Source organism: Notolepis coatsorum, assembly GCF_963971535.1.
Source record: "Notolepis coatsorum genome assembly, chromosome: 11".
NCBI lineage: Eukaryota > Metazoa > Chordata > Actinopteri > Aulopiformes > Paralepididae > Notolepis > Notolepis coatsorum.
In genome coordinates this window covers 76,900,666-76,922,438 of record NC_140175.1, presented here as the reverse complement: position 1 = coordinate 76,922,438, position 21,773 = coordinate 76,900,666, and the positions used below count along the sequence as shown (strand labels likewise).

At 43.5% G+C, this 21,773-nt stretch overlaps 1 protein-coding gene across 2 annotated transcripts in view; it reads left to right on the top strand.

Annotated features, from left to right (window-relative positions):
* Window positions 1–888: 888 nt before the first annotated feature.
* rai14 (retinoic acid induced 14) overlaps window positions 889–21,773 on the top strand; it is a 110,897-nt gene continuing 90,012 nt past the window's right edge. For both annotated transcript variants that reach the window (XM_084325198.1, XM_084325199.1), the window contains exons 1-2: window positions 889–1,182; window positions 2,476–2,549. In XM_084325198.1, coding sequence (XP_084181324.1) covers window positions 2,514–2,549 — 36 coding nt within the window. In that variant the 5' untranslated portion in view covers window positions 889–1,182; window positions 2,476–2,513. The remainder of the gene's footprint in view (window positions 1,183–2,475; window positions 2,550–21,773) is intronic.

Here is a 21,773-nt window from a genome sequence, read left to right as displayed (position 1 = left end):
ACCATATTGATCAATTGTTTACACTGCCTGTGTTGTCTTTTACTACCTGTATACTGTGTTGTTTTACTACCTGTACCCCTCCCCCCTCCCCCCCCATGCTGCTATGATGCCTGAATTTCCCCAAGGGGATCAATAAAGGAATATCTTAACAATTGTGTGTATTGAGCTGTACTGTACTGTACCCATTCTGCAATCTGTTAAATAAAGTTTAAATAAACGCACTGCCCGCACAGTGCAATACTCCAATTCAGCCATTGGCAATTAAGCCATTGGGTGGGTGGCGCTGCTGAGCGGGCCTGTGACGGTCTCGTGACCCAAATTCCTGAGGGGCCTGACAGCGCGGGGCCTGACAGCGCGGGGACTGAGACTGCTGCGCTGACGTTCTGCAGATGGATGCTTCTCTCTGAATGGCCCGCACAGTGCAATACTCCAATTCAGCCATTGGGTGGGTGGCGCTGCTGAGCGGCCCTGAGAAATAGTACGCAGCTGCAGAGCCAGCCGCTCAACAGCCAGCCTGTTGGTCCAGAGAGCGCCGCTCTGCAGCTGCATACTATTGGAGAGGGGGGGGGGGAGAGAAAACCCACCACGGTCACGGGGGCATTGGAGGCGCATGACGTCACCACCCTAAACCGGAGGAACAATCATTGAGAGAGAGAGAGAGAGAGGAAGAGAGAGAGAGAGAGAGAGAGAGAGAGAGAGAGAGAGAGAGAGAGAGAGAGAGAGAGAGAGAGAGAGAGAGAGAAGAGAGAGAGAGAGAGAGAGAGAGAGAGAGAGAGAGGAGAGAGAGAGAGAGGAGAGAGAGAGAGAGAGAGAGAGAGAGAGAGGAGAGAGAGAGAGAGAGATGAGAGAGAGAGAGAGAGAAGATAGAGAGAGAGAGAGAGAGAGAGAGAGAGAGCTCCCGAGCGAAAGACAAGAGCCCTTGAATAGCACAACTTTTAATGTATCAGGCCGACCCGGGTCAGTGTGTAGCCGGGCTACAGGCGCGCTGTTTTGTCCTCGTCTGTGCCTTTTTCTGTTCGAGTGTACCTCGTAGGATTATTATAAAGGCTATTATACATTTACAGAGTTGTTTTACCGGCTTTTAGTAGTAAAGCTATTTTGCCAAGTCGGGTTTTTTGTATCCATCTCTCTCTGGCTATTAGTATTATTATTCCTCATCGGCGAGTCCAACTTTGGAACAGGGTAAGTGCACAACATTTATTATATCATAACGTTGATGATGAGTGACTATAACAATGAGAATCACAAGTGTGTTATTATTGGTGAAGTTTCCGAGTGTTCGCATCATGCAAGACTCAACCAAGAGCTGAAAACAAAAGCTTTGCGGCGCGTTTCATTCAGTGACGTTAACTCAAATCTGAGGAGTGTGCATGTGGGTGTGTGTGCGCGCGCGTCGTGTATGTGTGTTTTCTGTCTGTATTATTAGTGTGTCGCTACTTTGTGGCCCCCGATGTGCAACTTCTCTCTTTATTGATGTTTTCAAACAGAGAGATAGCCGTGGCTGCTGTGGTTCCCAGGAGAGAGGATGCAAATACACGCACTGCTTAATTAGATAAACGCTCCCATTGTTTATATGAATGGTGTCTCTAAGCTGTATGGGCACTTGGCTCTCTTCTTCCCAAAACATGTCCCGATATGAATAAATAAAGCAGACAAAGCGGCGACTACTGTTCAACTTCTGTTCCATTGTAGAATACTGTCAACTTTGTAGCCTAGATGTACCGTTTTCTTAAGGTTTTCAATGGGTAGCCTGGGCTATTAGAACATATCTCAGTTCTTGAATGTATTATTACCACACTGTAGCAGATGTAGTTAAAGTGTTTCAGTATACACTTGCTGTCCTCAGTTGATACAAATAAATCGCCCAGGAAGAACATGAATTAGGATACTAACCTAGTGTATACCCATCTTACTCATAACAAAGACAAGAAGAGCCCTTGAGTTGTGCCCATAACTCTTAAACAAAAATATATATAAGGGGATCCGAGATCTGGTGGGTCCCTTCACCTTTCTGTTTCAATGAGCATGATTTCAATTTCTCTGCTGCACAACTGAATCTCATTTTGACTTGGTTAGCCTATCAAATATAATTTATAAACTTTTCTAAAATACTAAGAACATATTTTATATGTGGCTTTTCCATAGCCCGTATTTTGTAAATATCACAGTTCATTTGTGGAAAACATAGTCACTCTAGTCTGTTAACTATATAGAATGTAGAGACTTGCTATTAATAGCTGCAGCCTACCACTTAGGACTTAAGTGAGATATATTTAGGAACGTTTCTAATTACACATTTGTAATGGGGCAATGACATTATTGGGATGGGGCTTTTACCAACTGTCAATAATGGACTTTTTCAAAAAAATTATGCATAACTCCCATTAATTCCTTCCTTCCATCCTTCCTTCTCTCCTCCCTTTCTTATCCTGATCCCGTTGCTAATGGTGTTGTTGTTTATTGTTTGTTTCTTAGGCTCTACTGTGTGAGAGACTGCATGGACCAGACTGATCATGAAGAGCCTCAAAGCCAAGTTTAGGAAGACTGACGTAAGACCCCCTCTCTTCCCCTCCCCTCCCCTCTCCTGTCGTCTCCTCTTCTCTCCTTTATAGTGGAGGGGTCTGCCATGGTGGTGGATGTGGTGTGTGTGGCTGGAGGGAGGAGGGTGGTCTCTGTATAGTGTTTGCTCTGATGGACGGTTTCAACTTGAACTTTAAATATGAACATTCTGAATGGACCCAAGTTCACTTCCTGTTGCTGTGTTTTCTAATATCAGTAACTGACAAGATATAAACACTGGTACAAGTTGTTCCCTATAGCAAAACAATTTATTCCAGTGAAACCATCTATACTTAGTCGGAAAACGCTCGTGCACAGACACACACACACATTTACTCACACCTTACACGTGTTGAGTCATTGGGGAGGCGACTGGGAGAGTTTTGAGTGAATCATCTGACTCGGGTTGGGAGAGCCCTTTTCAGTTCCTTACTTAGTCTGAGTCTGGACTTTTCCAGACAAGAACTCTGTCCCATTCAGTGAATCACTCAACTGGGAGGGACTTTTCCACGTCAGTCAGTCAGTCATAGTCAGGGCGGTCAGGCAGACGGTTACTGTAGTGAGATTCCCTCCACAGGAAGCGGGGCGCCGCCTCGGGGCACTCGGAGTCTGACTCATCAGTTGTCACAGTGACCATAATGAGACGTAGCCTGTGCCGGAGAGGAAGACGCTTGGCGGGGGAGCAGGCTAAATGGGGGTAATTGTCAGGAGATGGAGAGAGTGTGCTGCCGGAGAGGAAGGGAGTGTGGCGTGTCGTTCCTGGGGCCCGAGTGAGATGCCTGGTTGGTGGGACGGGTTCTGTGCTGCTCTGTTGAGGCGGACTGCAGTGTTTTCCCACAGCTACTCAGACTGTTTGTGGTGGTAGAGGCTCGGGATGGGCACGGCTATTCCAATATCTGACTTTCTGAATTACGTATAGGTGTTCGACTATAGCTGATGGTTTTTGTTTGTGTTGACTGCACTGTTCAGCCTACTGATTTCAATAAGTTGGAACAAATTGGATTTAGCTTCCTCATTTATTTGACTAGTGGGAGTCCTAGTTTAGTTTAGATTATAAATTAAACAATACATTTAATAAAGTGATTTAAAAGAATAACAATTTGCAGGAGAGCTAAAAAACAACAACAACAGTTGAGCTTACGAGCAACCCCCCCCCCCCCCCCCCCACGCTACACATGCTACACAGTCTAGGGATGCCCCGATCGATCGGCCACCGATCGTTATCGGCCGATAATCAGTATAAATATGCGATCGGGGAATTCCGATAATTAGTCATATTCGCCGATCGCGGAAACTGATCAAGTGGATATCTCACTCGCTTGTCTCAGACGCACAGGACCTGCAAACTGCTCCTCCTCCCTAGCCCCGCCCGTACCCGTGTAGAGTTTGTAAACACAGAGGAGGCGGACCTCCTCTGCTGAGTCTAGATAGTGCATTCGACCTGAGCTAACGTTAGCTACCTAGCTATCGTTACTGTTTAAACAAAATTACCCAGTCAACTATTCACTTTTAGTAGGCATTGTCTAACGGTATTTAGCCGGCTAGCTACTGATAGCTCCGGATATCAACAAATGCCCCAGAAGTCTAGTGGTCCATGTTGATATCTCCGTTAGCTTGCGTTAGCTGACGTTAGTTCACCGTTCAAAACGAAATGTCCGATTGAACTAAATAGTTGTCTTAACGTCATCTAGCCGGCTAGCAGTAGCTACAGATAGCTCCTGATATCAATGTCTTATATCAATGTCTTATCAATGTCTTATAACATCTAGTCGGCCAGCTACCGATAGCTCCTGACATCAACAAACGCTCCACAAAGTCTAGTAGAGACGTGTATGCTACCTGTTAGCTCACGTTAGCGCAAGTTAGTTCACCGTTCAAAACGAAATGTCCCATTGAACTAAATAATTCACTGAGGCGTTGTATTAACGTTATATATCCGGCTAGCAGTAGCTACAGATAGCTCCTGATATCAATGTCTTATAACACTGATTCGATGCGTATTCGAGCTGAGGGCTTGCTGAGCACAGTTAAGTAACGTTATGCCAATAGGGTCCAGGTGCAGCGCCGGAGAATCCTGGCCGTAGCTCTGCTCGAGGCTACTCGAGTATAGGTCCAGGTGCAGCTCCGGAGAATCCTGGCCGTAGCTGGAGGCTACTAGAGTACACACAGACAGTGGAGCTTGTTGCGTGGTGGCGATGTCTCGCAGATAATACAAGTACAAGTCTAATTATATAATATATATATTTTATTAAAAAAAAAAAAAAAAAAAAAAAAAAACTTTTTATATAAAATAATTTTTTATTTCTTTTTAATCAAAAACTATCGGTATCGGATCGGTATCGGCCGATATGGCTCACGACGATCGGTGATCGGTATCGGTGGCAAAAAACGTGATCGGGGCATCCCTACTACACACTAAACATCGCCCCTTTCCAAAATAATTCAGTCTTTTTCCATAGATCGCGAGATATGACGCGTTATATGCAATAAGCCCAAATCGTTCTGGTTGATCGCCTGAAACCCCAAATACTCCCAAATCAAAGGTATATACCATGTACATATGTGCCTTCAAAAAATCATCAAGGGGGGGTCGTTTCAACTAGAAACTGCGATCGTGTTTGTTGAGCATGTTTTACATCCGGTAAAACACGACATTGTGGTCGTTACAAAAACATGTTTCAGGTTTGGTAAAATAGACAGGATATACCTTACCTTAGCCAGAAGGTATTCCAAAAAGAATAATTCCCAGTAATCGCATCGCCATCACGATTACCTGTGTATATGTCTATACTTGTGTATATGGGAAATAGGCTTCAGGCAACAAAATCTCGAGGCGATCGCTGTGTCTCTCTGTCTCCGAGGAGGAGGAGCCCTTGCAAAGCAAAAAAAGAAAAAAAAGGTGTATGCACAAGCCATTCCAGTTCAAAAGGGAGGCGATACTGCCACCTAGTGAGATTCGATCATCATTGCAATTTCAACGTAGGCAGATGAACCAGGGACACCTAGAGGGCTCCGGCTGACCGTATAGAACAGGGATCAAAGGAAAAATATAAAAGGATCTAAAAATGAGTATACCCGTTATTGGCACTCAACGCTTGGCGGGTAATAACGAGTATACTCGTTATTGGCACCCATTGAGTTAATACCATAACATACTTAGGCTAAAAAAACATAGTGATACATACATCTGTACACACAGTCGCAATTATGATAATTTGTTTAGTGAAGGAGAGGATCATAGAAGGCCTTGAGGTAGGGATGGGGACCGAATCCGGTACTTTTAAGGGTATCGACTGAATCACGTCGGCACTACCGAGTACCGATTAATGTGAGATCCACCGGTGCCACATTTCGGTAAAAAAAAATAACGATGACGTCAACGTTTCGTTTACCGCGAAACGAAACCTATGAAGTGTGCCGCATGTCCACGTCGACGTTCACACGCACAATACAAACTTACCTAGGATTTTACTTGATTTAACAACAACAACGCAGTCGGGGCAATGGCAAGCCGAAAATGGTCGCAAGTGTGGTACAGTAGGTAGATACGATTTTTAGAGACTAAAGTACAGAAAAAAGTACCGTTGGGTACCGGTATCGATTCACAGGTACCGGTATCGATTCAAATGTGAACGGTACCCAACCCTACCTTCAGGCTACATTATAAGTACATTGCATACTTTAAAAACCTATTTTGGGGGGTTGTTCTTTTTTGTCGTTTTTTTTTTATAGAATATTTTAATATTGATATGCCTTCAGATGCCCATCCCTAGTGGTGGAGGGCTGCGGTGGGTACGAAATATTGTCACCTGCAGAAAAGACAGTCTGTATGTGTAGCAGCCCGATTAAAATCGACCACAGGAAAAAGGTTTGTACGTTATGTTATAGCCATAAGTAATAATTATATTGACGTTTACGAAAACATGCAATGTGTATGTATTACAAATAAGTACATATATTACATAATATACAACAAATTGAAACGTTTGAGCTTCCCTGCTGGGAAACAAATCCAGGGCACTCACATGGGAGTCAAGTGCTTTTACCTCAAGTTTGCTTTTCTGATAGCCTCGCCCAAACCCTAACCCTAACCTTAACCACACTGTTACCTTAAACGAACCATAACCATAACCTTAACCACACTGTCACCTTAAACTAACCATAACCATAACCCTAACCCAGGCCATGCAGACCATGTAGCAGGCCATGGCTGAGGCCTAATAAGCCTAATATCTTCCTTGGCTAGGGGGAGGGAGATTCCCCTTTCGAATGACCAGTAATAATAAACTTTATTTGTATAGCACCTTTCATACAGAAACTGCAGCTCAAAGTGCTTCACAACAGAAAAAAGACAGGCATAAAATGAGCACATAAAGTGCAGACATATACAATCACAGTTTTTCACATTAGGATCTTACATCCCAACAGGCCACCTAGTTTATGGTTTGATTCAGTTTTAAATAGACAATAATAAAAGGAGCAAGATAAAATAGACAGAGTAAAATAGTGCAATAGTGCAGTGCAATACAATTGTAGAATATTATAGATAAAAAAAATATATATATTTTACAGTGCTATACAATAGTTCTGGATTACTGTTCAACAGTTCAAAGTCGTACAATGGTAAAACTGTTCTGAATGACCGTCCCAAACCTTTGTTCGGTATCCATAGTTCAAAACATGACAGTCTCCTCTTCTGCCTGCACCACAATGCACATTTTAAGGCAAGCCATATCAGACAGTAGTCTCCTGCTCATGACAGTCTCTTCTGCTCGATACACACACAGTTCAATACCCGACAGTTTTGAACCTGTAATAAACAATAGACAGAAAACTATTGTAGATGTTTGGTTTCCCTTGGGGGGGGGGGGGGGGGGTCCATGTGGGTTACAGTGGTGCAGTGACACCAATGGGTTTCTCCCTGCGGGGCTGAGAGGAAGAGTGTGTAGTGTGGTGCAGTGGATGGAGTGAAGCTCGCTGGTTTAGATCGGGTACTTGGCTCAGAATGGAGTAAGCGATACAGAATATGTTGTGGCTATAGGTGAAGTGTGATGCCATGCATGCTCTGCTGAGACTGGGCCCAGAGGAGAAGAGTGTGCCATGCATGCTCTGCTGAGACTGGGCCCAGAGGAGAAGAGTGTGCCATGCATGCTCTGCTGAGACTGGGCCCAGAGGAGAAGAGTGTGCCATGCATGCTCTGCTGAGACTGGGCCCAGAGGAGAAGAGTGTGCCATGCATGCTCTGCTGAGACTGGGCCCAGAGGAGAAGAGTGTGCCATGCATGCTCTGCTGAGACTGGGCCCAGAGGAGAAGAGTGTGCCATGAAGAGAGGGGAGTGGCTAAACGAGATGCTTGTTTCAGACAGAGGGCATGGTGGGACAGGATACAGGGTGTCGGTTAATATGTTGAGAGACAGAGGCTGTGCCCTAGAGAGGAAGAGAAGAGTGTGTGTGTATGGTGGATGGAATGAAGAATGCTGTCCGAAGGCTAAACAGGATACTTGGTTGGGATAGAGGGAGGGAGAGTAACAGAGAGATAGGTTAAGTGGGTCAGGTTGAAGGTTGCCACGATGCTCTGTTGTTGAGACAGAGTGTGCTCCACACAATGACACATTTCCTCACTCGTCCTTAAAGCATGTTAGAACAGAGTTGAGGTTTTTTCTTTTTTTTTGGCACGGATGGTTAACAATGGCTAGGATTCTAACCCCCAGTCTGTGATGTAGCAATCTAGATTTCTACACGATGGGGCAAACATTATATCCTGTGTGGTCAGTCTAATGTTGTTGCTTATAATATTGTCACACTCATGATGCAATTGGGGATGTATTGTATAGATTTTCTATTAGATTTACTAGCAAGTCTAGCAATACTGCAGGAGTGCAGTGTAAAACTTGACACTTACTTGATTGATACTCAATTACAAAAGGGTAAACATAGGTGTAACTAATAATATCAGGGTTCCGTGCAGGTGTGCCAGAGGCATTCCAGTGTGAGCCAGCATGGACAACACCAGTGTCCTGGCACTGGCACACATACATGGAATGGAACCAATAATTCATCTTATTAGTTGCACCTGTGTTTACCCTGCAATGACACGTCAACATTTCCGCTGTAAAGAAGGTCTATGGTGGTGGTTGTGCACCCAGAGGATGATAATAGAAGCAATCCAATCACATTGGTGGTGTTCTTCTTCTCCCTAAATTACATCATGATGTCAAGGGATTCTAGCTCTATTGACAAGCTTTGTATGCATTATATATATACAAAACTCTATAATGAATCCGCTGCGGATTCTAAGGGTTAAGTAAACTTGTTCTAACAAGTTATTGTTATTGTTATTGTAAGTTAAATATGTAAAGTTTGCTATTGGCCATTTTACCACTTTCATCTCTGATCTTGTTATTGGCCAGGAAAAGTTTTGTGAAACTCGCATTAACACATTGACCGCCAGCAGCAGGGGGCGCTGATCCCCCTTCAGCGCCAGGTCTTTATTCAATGGATATAGTTTTAGAATGCCAAACTTGCGAGTCCTAAAACTATATTTTATATTATAGCTATGGATCTAATAACGCCGTCGACTGAAGTGAGTTGCTTCTGGTCAACAGATCGTTTTTTCATCCGTACATTTCCATTTTATACTGTTTTGAATATGAGTATGGTTTGGGTGATTCTGAGTAAATCCCATGAAGGACGAGAAAAAGGCATTTTAGTGTAATCCAGTTATCACGTTGTCATTTTTCTGCTGATTATCTAATCATCCTGAAATCAACGCTAGATTATCATTATTATGTCTCCTCGTGCATACATGAAATGGCCCTCATAGCGGTTGAAGTGCAATAGCTCCGCAAGGCAGTAGAGGGCGGTGTTGACCAGGTTCTGCAGAGGCTGCAGCCATGAATTATGTAAGGGATAATGTATGACAATGACAGAGTATAGCTATACATTATCCCGCTTATTACATGGCTAATTTACTAACAATATACCTAATTCATTTTACACCATCGACAAGACGAGATCAAATGCAGACGCAGTTGTTCTGTTCTGTGGCTCCGCGCTGTCATCGCCGGCAGCTTGCACTGATGAGTGCAGCTGTGCATATGCTGAGCAGCTTTCATGACTGCGATCTAAATGCTTGATTGCTCCGGCTGCGAACAGCGGTCATTATTGCTCGGTTGCCCCTGACAGCAGTCAGTTATCAAAAAATAACTGACCGCTGCTATGGGCAACCGAGCGCTATTGACCAATCACAATCAAGCATTTTCGCAAATGTTAAAACGCCATGTAATAAGAATAGATATAGCGGATAAAAGAAATAACGATCATAAAAACGAGTTATTCGCATGGCGGGCAATAACGAGTTAACTAGTTTTTGGCAATTAATGTGTTAAGAAATTGTTCAATCTAGTGATCTATGCACAAAAGATGATTCCCTTTTCAGTAACTCATTAGTTATATCAATACTGTGAACAGTTTTATGTTTGTAGGTTAAATATTTAAAGTTCGCTATTTGCAAGGTTGGCTATTGTTTTCTTTGTTTCTTTGTTTCTTTGTTTCTTTGTTTCTTACTTACTTACTTACTTACTTACTTACTTACTTACTTACTTACTTACTTACTTACTTACTTACTTACTTACTTACTTACTTACTTACTTACTTACTTACTTACTTACTTACTTACTTACTTACTTACTTACTTACTTGTTTGATACTGTAATTATCGAGTGCCAGAACAACTACAATTTCCTCTAATTGGACAGTTAACATTTCAGTTCAACATCCTGCTGGGGCAACATACCTCTTCTCAGTGACTCCAATCCAACCAACAAATACATGGTTAAGGGAACTGGTACACAGCAATCAGCAAGGAAAAACCAGATGCTAAAAATGTGTCCTCTCCAATAACCAAATCGTCTAGTGTACTTTTCACCCCATCATTTTACCAGGCTTACCTGCACCTTTCAAACCATTGTTTACCAGAGCCATGAGTAGAGAGGGATGCTGTCAGGGTTGCCTATTGCTTCCAAATCTGTTTAGACACATGTGCAAGGAAGTTTATAGGATGATCATTGGTATCCCAGAACTAGGGATACACATCCCATACCAATACTGGTATCGGCATAGAAGCATAGCACATGTAGAGAACAACACAAGACAACATGGGGTGATGCTGGAGAAATCTACCAGGAAGTTGGTTTGGAGATACACAGTTTATGCAGGGGACAGACAGACAATATCGCCATCCATCCATTGCTTTCCACACAAGCTTTCACTTGAGTAGCTCCCTCCCTAGCCCCTTACGTGACTGCGATGTGCAAGCCAGGGGCTGACTTTTTAATACACAGTCACTCTCAGCTATGTTGCTACCAGGCTCGTTTGGAGCACCAAGCACTGCTTCCCAGCTCGGGGTGTGTCAAAAATATATCAGATATGAATTTCAAAAGTACCCAGCGTACAATATGGGTCTCACACAGCGAGGCGCTGGGGTCTGGGAGCTCGGAGTTGCTAATAAACAGTTTAAATCATTGTTACAAAACGAGTGGTACTCAGAGCGAGCCGTGTATTTCCGCCGTTGGTGTCACAGCGCATGCGCACCAGGCAGCCAAATACGGAAATACACGGATCGCTCTGTGATGCCGCGTTCACGTTACGTGGGAATAAGCGGAAGAACCAGAGGACATCTCGTTGCTACAACTAGGAAGCCTTCATGCGTTGATTCGATGAAACGCCCACATCCATACTTCCGCAATTCATGACGCGAAGTGGGAGATATCGGGGTCTATAAAAAAATCCCATATGTCCTAGTAGGAATTACCACTAGGAGGCTGACGTGAATGGTTTTTCCCAGTCGGAAGCTGGTTCTTCCGCTTCTTCCCACGTAACGTGAACGCGGCATCACAGAGCGATCCGTGTATTTCTGTATTTGGCTGCCTGGTGCGCATGCGCTGTGACACCAACGGCGGAAATACACGGCGTACCACTCGTTTTGTAACAATGATTTAAACTGTTTATTAGCAACTCCGAGCTTCCAGACCCCAGCGCCTCGCTGTGTGAAACCCATATTGTACGCTGTGGGTACTTTTGAAATTCATATCTGATATATTTTTGACACACCCCGAGCTGGGAAGCAGTGCTTGGTGCTCCAAACGAGCCTGGTAGCAACATAGCTGAGAGTGACTGTGTATTAAAAATCCAGCCCCTGGCTTGCACATCGCAGTCACGTAAGGGGCTACTCCCTCCCCCCATATGGATCTGAGATCATATTTGTCTGATATCACAACCTGAGTATGTGGGGGAGTCCATGAGCATATAATCCCAGGGTGAGGTGATGGTGGTGGGGGAGGATTGGGCTGAAGCCACTCCCTTTTTAGTGTCTGAACAAGAGGGCCTCCAAATCCCCTTTACCAGGATCATATCAAGGCTTTGATCGTGTCAAAACAGAACACTGTCTCTATATTCACCACGACCATAAGCTAACATCGCTAACAGTTGATCAGTAGATGCGTTAGGGAGTAAAATGCATTTATGGAGCGACATAGCCAGTCGTAGGCGTTGGTCGAGAGAGAGATACAGATGGAGAAAGAGAAAGCAATAGATAGGGACACACAGGAATGTTGCTTAGGAACTGGGTTGCAGGCATCTGTAGATCTGTATGCCTCTCACCCACACAGCTCTTCACACTGTTGATTGTGTTGAAACAATATCATTTCAATACTTGTTTTGTGTCCTCAGTCTCTAATCCATGTTATTTCACTGTTACTGCATATTGACAGTTTTCTCTAATATGCTATAATGATATAATATGGTATACTGTGGTATAATTTGGTATACCATGCTATGGGGTGGGAATCACCAGAGGCCCCACGATACGATACTATCACAATACTTGAGTCACGATACGATAGTATTGCGATATGCTGAGTATTGCGATATTAATATTGCGATATATTGCGATTTATTACCTTTTTTCAACTGCAAAGTAAAACTTTGTCAACATGTTTTATCTAATAAAATAAAGTTCAGTCTGTTCATCTCACTTCAATCATTTTTATTGCAGAACATGATATTTTCTCAAGCAGACAGATGTAAACATGTAATCTGTGTTGCATGTACACCTGACAAACTGAACTGTTTGTATTACAGTCATATTCCAACTTAACTGAATGCACATGTGTGTGTGTGTGTGGACTACTGTACTATTACAGGTATTGAAATGAACAATGCAACTTCCTTATACAAATTTTGTTTATGAATAATTAAATATCGATACTTGGCGTCCCTGTATCGATACAGTATCGCCACACAAAGTATCGCGATACTACTACGTATCGATTTCCCCCCCACCCCTAGTATACTATGGTATAATGGTATGCTATGGTATACCATGGTATGATATAGTATGCTATACACTATGGTATACTATGGTATGATATGGTATACTGTGGTATACTATGGTATAATATGGTATAATATGGTATAATATGATATACTAGGGTATAATGTGGTATAATATAGTATACTATGGTATACTTTCAGGAACAATATAAAAAGTTTAAAAACATACTTTTTTTATATACGATTTGTTTGAATAGAGTATTCTATATATCACAAGCAAAACTCGAACCAGGTGCCGCAGTTTAACGCAAGCAGGCTGTCTCAAACTGGCACGTTTACAGAAACGTCAATTGATGTAGGCTACGCCACCGCAGTAAAAATAAATCTAATATAGACTGCAGGCCTGTGATGTATTATCCATTTGTAGTGGAGTAACCGCACTTCTTGTGATGAAGTAGCCTTGACTGAAAGACCATTGTGTGGCCCGTTCCCGCTCTGGCAAGCTTTGCGTTTAATTTGTCCCACTCGATACCGTTACAGGCCAAACTGTATGTGTGTCGCGGTGTGGGTATTGACCATCAATCAGTGGAGAACCAGGCGTGCTCTGTGGCGTTTTAGAGCACTTGTGCCGTAGTACTGATGAGGCTAGGAGTTCAATCCTGCGTGGAGCCGCTTGTAATGCAAGCTTGTGAATTCACAGTCCTGTACGTAGAACTATAGGTCAAAACACATTGCGGACATGGAGTCGACTAGCAGAATGACTAGTAACCACTTTTAATGTGTTACATCATGGTGGGATGTGGGAATCTATTTGTGGTGGACGTGTCTGATATTGCGGTGGACAGCGTCAAATAAATGTATGGAAAACACGGAGGTGTGCCGCGATGCGTTGGATCGTATACGAGTCATGTAGGCTTTGTGAGGGACTTTCTTTTTTACCCAAACATCTGATCTGAACGGTACACACATCAGACGTGAAAACGTATTCTCTCAAATGTCATACCTGGTGCTGGTGGATTAGAATGGAATGGAATGGAATGGAATGGAATGATGGAAATCATGTGTTCATGTTTAAGAAATGCCAAACGGCCTCGGATGTTTGTTTTTCTGTTTCTCCACACAGGGCGGTCTGTTTAACCTCTGAGCCGGCAGTCATGCCAGTGCTTTTTATAACCCCCAAATCAAGAGCAATCGAATTAAGATATCTCCCTGATTCTATTTTAGGCTTTGTGTGTCGGAGATAGATTGCTCCGGAATGTTCCCCCTTAAGTCAGCCCTGTTCATTCTTCTACGAAACAGGAGAAGATAAATGCCTGCGTAAATACGTTTCTTTTTTCTTTTTTAATGAACCCTGGCGCTTGCTAGATTTGTCCTTTGTTATGGAATCGCTCTTACAGCCGGGGTTCAGGGACGTTACGTCGTGTCAAATCTAAATGGTTACAGTTCTCTTGGGGTTCTATACTAGTGGGCCTGGATGCAGCAGGTAGCCAACATTGTACTGTACTAAAAAAAAACATCTTGAGAACACAAAGCTTAAATAAGGTAGACATGTCTTGACATGGTACCGGGAGATAGACTGATATTAGAGAAATGGGATGTAGAGCAGGCCCTTGATCCTGTGTGACATTCCATGGATTTAATGACTAGATCAATAATAATAAAAAAAAAATCCCCAATCCTAAGAAGTATTTTAAAGGGATACTTCACCAAAAAACAATGTTGATTTATTTTGCACATAATCTCACACACATCCAAAAACTGTTTTCCACACATTCATTTAGTAGACAGTTATTGAGGGTAAATTAGTTTGAATATGGCCACCAGTGATGTCATCAGGGACATTGAGTCCTTGTGTTGTGTTTATTACAGCTCAATGAAATTATAACGTAGCAGTCCCTATATAAGGTATTGCTACATGAATGAATTAAGTTTATTTCGAGCCATTTAGCATGTACAAAAAAACAACACACAAATCTACAAGTTGGCCGAAAAGGTTAGGGCTGAAGCTACAAGCTTGTAAAATGCCCTAACCCAGTGCCTCATCTTAAACATAACTCCATGGTGCTGTAATTAACACAACACAAGGACTCAATGTCCCTGATAACATCACTGGTGGCCATATTCAATCTAATTTACCCTCAATAACTGCCTACTAAATTAATGTGTGCAAAACTGTTTAGAGTTGTGTGTGAGATTACAGTATGTGCAAAATAAATCTGCATAGTTTTTTGGTGAAGTGCCCCTTTAAGCGTGTGTTGAGTTTCTTGGAACAAGTTCAGTTGAATTATAGCAATAGGGAATTTTGTTTTGATTCCCTGCCTAGAAGATATATATCTGACCAGGGCTTGACATTTTTACCAGCCACTAGTCACATGCTGAGGGAAGTTATGACTTGTACATCTGTCAATTTTACTTGCCACTAAGTCTTCAGCCTCTAGACAAGCTGTGTTCAATCATAATAATGTATTCTGAAAACTACTTTGGCTGCTCAGAATTTAAAGAGATAATTCAGATTTAAATTCCTTTCTTAGCCCTAGCCCTATATCTTACTCACCAATGATGATGATCGGTAGAGTCCTTCCTCAGCTGTTCCTCATACGAGTTCCGGATAGTTGGCCACAAACCAATGCAAAGTCAATGGGTTCAAGCTCCCATCTGCACTGTCTGACTGAAACTCACTGAAATATACTGTATGCACTTGTGAGCCCTGACCCTATTGACTGTGCATTGGTTTGTGGCTAACTAGCCGGAGCTAGTATGAGGAACAGCATGGATTGTGCTATGAAAGGATTCTAGCAATCGACATGGTCACTGGTGAGTAAGAAGTAGGGCTATAGATTCCCAAAATCGCAACTATCCTTTTAAATTCAGAATCCACTAGCCACTATGTTGACAAAACCCCAGGTTTACACCCTGATTGTGAGTGTGTGGCCCTGGGTCGTGTTACCTGCTTGAGGTGTCTGTTTGTCTCTGCTGGCAGAGGTGCGAATGTAAGTGAAGGTCAGGTCGTCAGAAGATGATCAGTTTGGACTTCTAAAGATAAACATGCACATGTCATGCACACACACACACACACACACACACACACACACACACACACACACACACACACACACACACACACACACACACACACACGTCACACACACACGTCACACACACACACGCACATGCACGCACACACTGCACCCATATCAACAACACAGCCACTTGTATAATGCTGAACCAGGTAAATTCCTTCTGCAGTACGTATCATTTTGCTTGCATGCTGTAGTAAACGGCCGACCAGACCAGTAGTTCCCACAAGTTCTTGGGTCTTTTCTGTTGGAGACTAGCCATGGCAGGCAAGAGTGGAACAGTGGGAAGGACTGTCTGAATACAGACAGTAAACCTGTTTGTGTCTGGCCTGTCTGCTAACATGGTGCTACGCCAAAAACCTCTATAGACCAGTTCAGCTGGCTCCGGTTTGGCTCAGCAGCATGAAGCGTATTGCTGCTAAGATTGAAACTTACTGCAATGGTGAATGGATTGCGTTATATAGCGCTTTACAACTTATGCCTCACATTCACTCACACACAGACGGCAGAGGCAACCATGCAAGGTGCCAATTTGCTCATCGGGAGCAGTTAGGGGTGCTTGCTCAAGTACTTCTGATTACTAGACGACCGTTCTACCTCCTGAGCCACTGTCACAATGTTATTATACAGTATATTCAAAATGTTTATTGTGCAGTCGCAAAAAAGGTGAACTGAGAAGTGAATGTTTACTAACCCCTGAACCTGTACGCCAGCGTTGACAGTATTGATCTCTATGGATGTACTGATACCATTACTGGTACTTGATATCAGGCCAATACCAGGCTAAGACTGGGCATCGCTATGAGATACTTTCCCCTAATACTATAATTAGATACCAAGAGCTATGTGAGCTATGTCAGAGATCAAGACAAAGTGACTGTGATGACTATGTCAGAGATCAAGACAAAGTGACTGTGATGACTATGTCAGAGATCAAGGCAAAGTGACTGATGAGTCTGACTAGGGGTGTAACGGTACACAAAAACCACGGTACGGTACGTACCTTGGTTTTGAAGTCACGGTTCGGTACAGGTTTTCTGTACAGTGGGGGAAAGTTTGGCTTTCCATGTTCCACTCAGGGGTGATGTAGTGTGCAGTAACTAATTGTACTTGTAGGGCTGTCAACGAATATTCTATATTGAAATGAATAATCGACTTGTAAAAAAAATAAAAATAATAATAATTATATTAGATTGTGAAAAAAACGTTGTTAGTTGTTAAAATACTGTTGTATTCGTTCGGTACACTACACAGCCGTTTGGTACGGTACGGTACACACTGAAACGTACCCCTACTGATGACTATGTCAGAGATCAAGGCAAAGTGACTATGTAGAAAAATATCATATATATCAATAATTTTCGTCCAATGACTACAAACAAATGGTCTTAAGTCCATGATGTACAGTAAAAGTAATGATCAGATTGCTACCTCGTATCTACCTCATAAGTTTACCTGGTATCACCTGATATGTAACGTTTACCTGGTATCACCTGATATGTAACGTTTACCTGGTATCACCTGATATGTAAAGTTTACCTGGTATCACCCGATATGTAACGTTTACCTGGTATCACCCGATATGTAACGTTTACCTGGTATCACCCGATAGGTAATGCTTACCTGGTATCACCCGATATGTAACGTTTACCTGGTATCACACGATACGTAAAGTTTAGTTCTCAGTTGTGGTAATAAAAAGAGCTTTCAGTACAGAGCAGAGTTTTCTTCTGCTGTGGAATCTGCATGGATTCATTGTGCTTTGTTGTAGAAGAGATTGTCCAGCAGCACCATGTAAGGCAGGCCGACGCCTAGAGGGGGAGAGAAGCACTGGCTTAGTTTTATCAGATGCTGGGAGCAGGTGTGGAGCTATGCAAGGTCATTGTGAAGCAGAGGAATTACTCTCTTAGTATGTGTATGTTTGTGTGTGTGTGTGTGTGTGTGTGTGTGTGTGTGTGTGTGCGTGCGTGCGTGTGTGCGCGTGCATCTGTGCGTGCAGGTGCACATGTGTGTGCACATGCCGCGTGCGTGTGTGTCTGATTGCTTGTCTCTGTGTATGTCTGAGTGTTGTTTGTGTTGGGAATACAGTGTTGGCATTTCAGGCTTTATTCATCGATCATTTTAGGATAAACCTGTGTTCGGCCCAACCAAGCACCCAGTATAATGAGAGGGAGAGAGAGATAGGGAGAGAGGAGGAAGGGGGGGGGGGGGCAGAGTGTGTGTGTGTGTGTGTGTCTGCTAGCTGTGTTTAAGGAGCGGGCAGACGGTGTAAGCTTGTTTCTGGGAATGGACTTGGCTAGCAGCCACAGACACAGACTTACAGACTCACACACATTCTTCCACAGTTTGTTCCCTCACTTATCAAGCGATTCTGTCACATAATAACCATTCACACTTTGATTTGCGCGCATGCTGTTGAAACCTTGACAGCCATTCTATGTTTCTGCCCAAACCTGAACTGTTATCGTACATATAGCATAATTGCACATTCCCACGTTTAAATGAATGTAAATGTATGTAAGAATCTAAATATTGAGTTCCCTTCACAGCGTGTCACGACAGACTACTAGTCATGCCTCTCTGCATGTAGTCATGGTAACAATCTTTTTTATTGTTACATACCTCACTGAGTCTGAGGTAATGTGGAGAGAATTGCATTATATTACATTCCATTAGCATTAAAAAAGAACCCAGTTCAGAACCCAGACTCTGTATTTAAATGCTTTCTTTGGACCTGATGTTACTTAGTGGACGTCTTTCCACAACAACAGAGATAGTCGTAGTGAACAGAGGCTTTCTCACGCCACCTGGATCCGGAAAGACTGGGTTTAATGGTTCAAGATATCTTCATGAAATCTTGTGCTCCGTATCTATCCAACAGATTCAGGATCGGATACCTTTCAATTCAGTTAAACCAGGAAGTGGATTTTCTTCTCTGTTCAAACTAGGACTGGGAGTCGAATATGAAGGTATACCGTCCGTCATGGATCCATGGTATGGATTTATAATACTATATACATTTATGCTAAGAAAATAAATACATACTGTATATTGTTCATTGGAAAATGATACCATGTAGCAGTATTACAACGTAAAAGACAATAAACCATTTTGAATGAAGTATGACCATGACAACTGTATTAAAGACCAAGAAAAAGATCTAACATCACATTGTAATTTGTAGTGGCAAACTATACCGTCATACTGTCAAAACTCAGTTTTTTGGGCATATGGCCCAGCCCTAACTGAAACAGGTAGTGTCTAGATCCCATGGCTGGGAGAGACCTTTGTACATTTATTTGAATAGGTGGTGGGGATCCCTATTCTTTATTCCCAGCGGAAGAGTGCTGCAGAGTGCTTCCGCGTTTTCCCTGATTGGCTGCGACACGCCCCGCGGCAGCGCGGCAGCCGCAGAGCGGAGCGGCAGAGCTTGCGGCATTATGTAGCCGTAATCCCCTACGTTTTTCATTCGACGCTTAGCTCAACTGGTATGCCGCCGTGCTGTGGAGCCTGCGGTGCGGTTGGTCACAAGTTCGAATCACTTCAATTTTTTTTTTCATCTCTCGCTATAAACGTGCATTATAAACGTGCATTCTTCCGCTGGTTAAGTTTAGGCATTCTTTCGGAGTTGGTTAAGGTTAGGGTTAAGTTAAGGTTAGGCATTATTTCGGAGTTGGTTAAGGTTAGGGTTAAGTTAAGGTTAGGGAGGGTTAAGGTTAGGCATTATTTCGGAGTTGGTTAAGGTTAGGGTTTGTCACAGAGAATGCCTGTCTGTCTTTCTTGACGTGGAGGATGCAGCCTATTTCCGCACTGCCGCTCTCTCGCGCAATCAGAGAAACGCGACGCACTCTTCCGCTGGGAATAAGCTACACGCGGTGGGGATGGTTAAGGTTAGGGTTAAGGTAAGGAATATGTTTATAAGCAATTTTCGATGTGCAAATGATGACAAGTTCCGGCTTTCTAGCTCGCTGAAAAAGTGTGCGTTTTTATTATAAGATATAAAGTCACGTTGTAATTTGTACTGGAAAAGGAAATACCATCATATTTTGGCCATACCGCCCTAACTGGAGTTATTATTTCACCAAACATTATAAATCACTGAGGAATGAATTGACCCAGAGAGGCCTGCTGTCAACCCCTGTCTGGCCTGTTTCACTTGTCTGGAGGCTTTACTTTCTCTGAGGCTAGTTTTACTGAGGCTGTTTAGAATCTGTTCCCAGACTATCATCTCCTAACACATTATCTCTGTACCTGGTAATAACACACACACGCACACGCACGCACGCACGCACGCACGCACGCATGCACGCACGCACACACACACACACACACACACACACACACACACACACACACACACACACACACACACACACACACACACACACACACACACACACACACACACACACGGTGCCAAACTATTCTCCTGTGGCATATTATCTATACTGAACTGTTGATAGCATGCGAACACACACAGACACCAGTGTTTCTCCTACATGCACCTATAGCAGCAGAGGTATGCCGCTGCTGATATATGGCCACTGCTATTTTTTTTTGTAAACAAAACACAACAATCCCCTCTCTCCTCTCGTAAATGTGCTTTCATGGAAAACTCACTCATGAACTCTTTTGAAATGCGATCGTGTCCAACCCTTCTAAGCAAAGATAACCTTCAGCGTCATCATATATGGCATCAAATGCTCCTTCTTATCTCTTTAGAAACTATATAATTTCGCTCTACATCGGCTAAGTGGCGCAGTGGGAAAGGCGCTCGCCACTAATGCAGGAGAGGCTGGGTTCGAGCCCAGCTCTCGGCATTGCTACCAGCTTGGCTGGTCGTTCATACTAACGCAATTAGCAGTGTTAGGGGTGGGAAGCTGGTGGGTGGGGATTGGACGTTGTGGACAGCGACTCCTACAGGTCGGTTGGTGCGCCTGCGCAGCAGAATCAGGAAGCAATGGGGGCGGCGTGTCCCTCCCACGCAGACCCTCGCCGCTGAGAGATCGCGCTGTGCAGGTGAAAAGATGCAACAGCTGCCTCCTCGAGTACCGGAGGGGACACGTGATACAAGGCTTCGTCCACATTGCAGCCGGCCTGTGGGAGGCATGGTCTAACAGCGTTCGAGACAGGGGAGGGTAGAATTGGACGATACGAAATTGGGATGGGAGAAAAATAGAAAATAAGAGAAAAAGTAGATAAAAAAGAATTAAAAATATTCGCTCTACAGACGATTCATATCCAGGTCAATTCACACACTTGAGTGAGTAAAGTATATAAACATGAAACTTGGCACTTACCTGATGATGTCAGCACAACAGTTAGAACCACACAAGAACCGGCTCGGGTAAGTTAGTAAGTTAGTGCAATGTTGGGGCGTCTGGGTAGCGTCGAGGTCTAAGTACTCGCCTTCCACTGCTCGCGGGTGGGAAGCCGGTGGGAAGCCGGTGGGGTAGGGTGCTTGTTCAGCAGGGAGGGGATCTGGGGGAGATAGCATGAACCCCCGCGTGCGCCACGCTCTCCCAGTGAAACTCCTCGCTGTCAGGTGAAAAGAAGTGGCCTTTTGTGTTTGTTTTTTAATTCAGGCCCTTGGCCTGCTGTCAACCCTTGTGCGAAGTTTCATCCAAATCGGACCATAACTGTATAAGTTATGGCTGATTCAGACAGACATGCAGACAGACAGACAGACAGACAGACAGACAGACAGACAGACAGACAGACAGACAGACAGACAGACAGACAGACAGACAGACAGACAGACAGACAGACAGGCAGGCAGGTAGACAGACAGTCAGACAGAACCACAG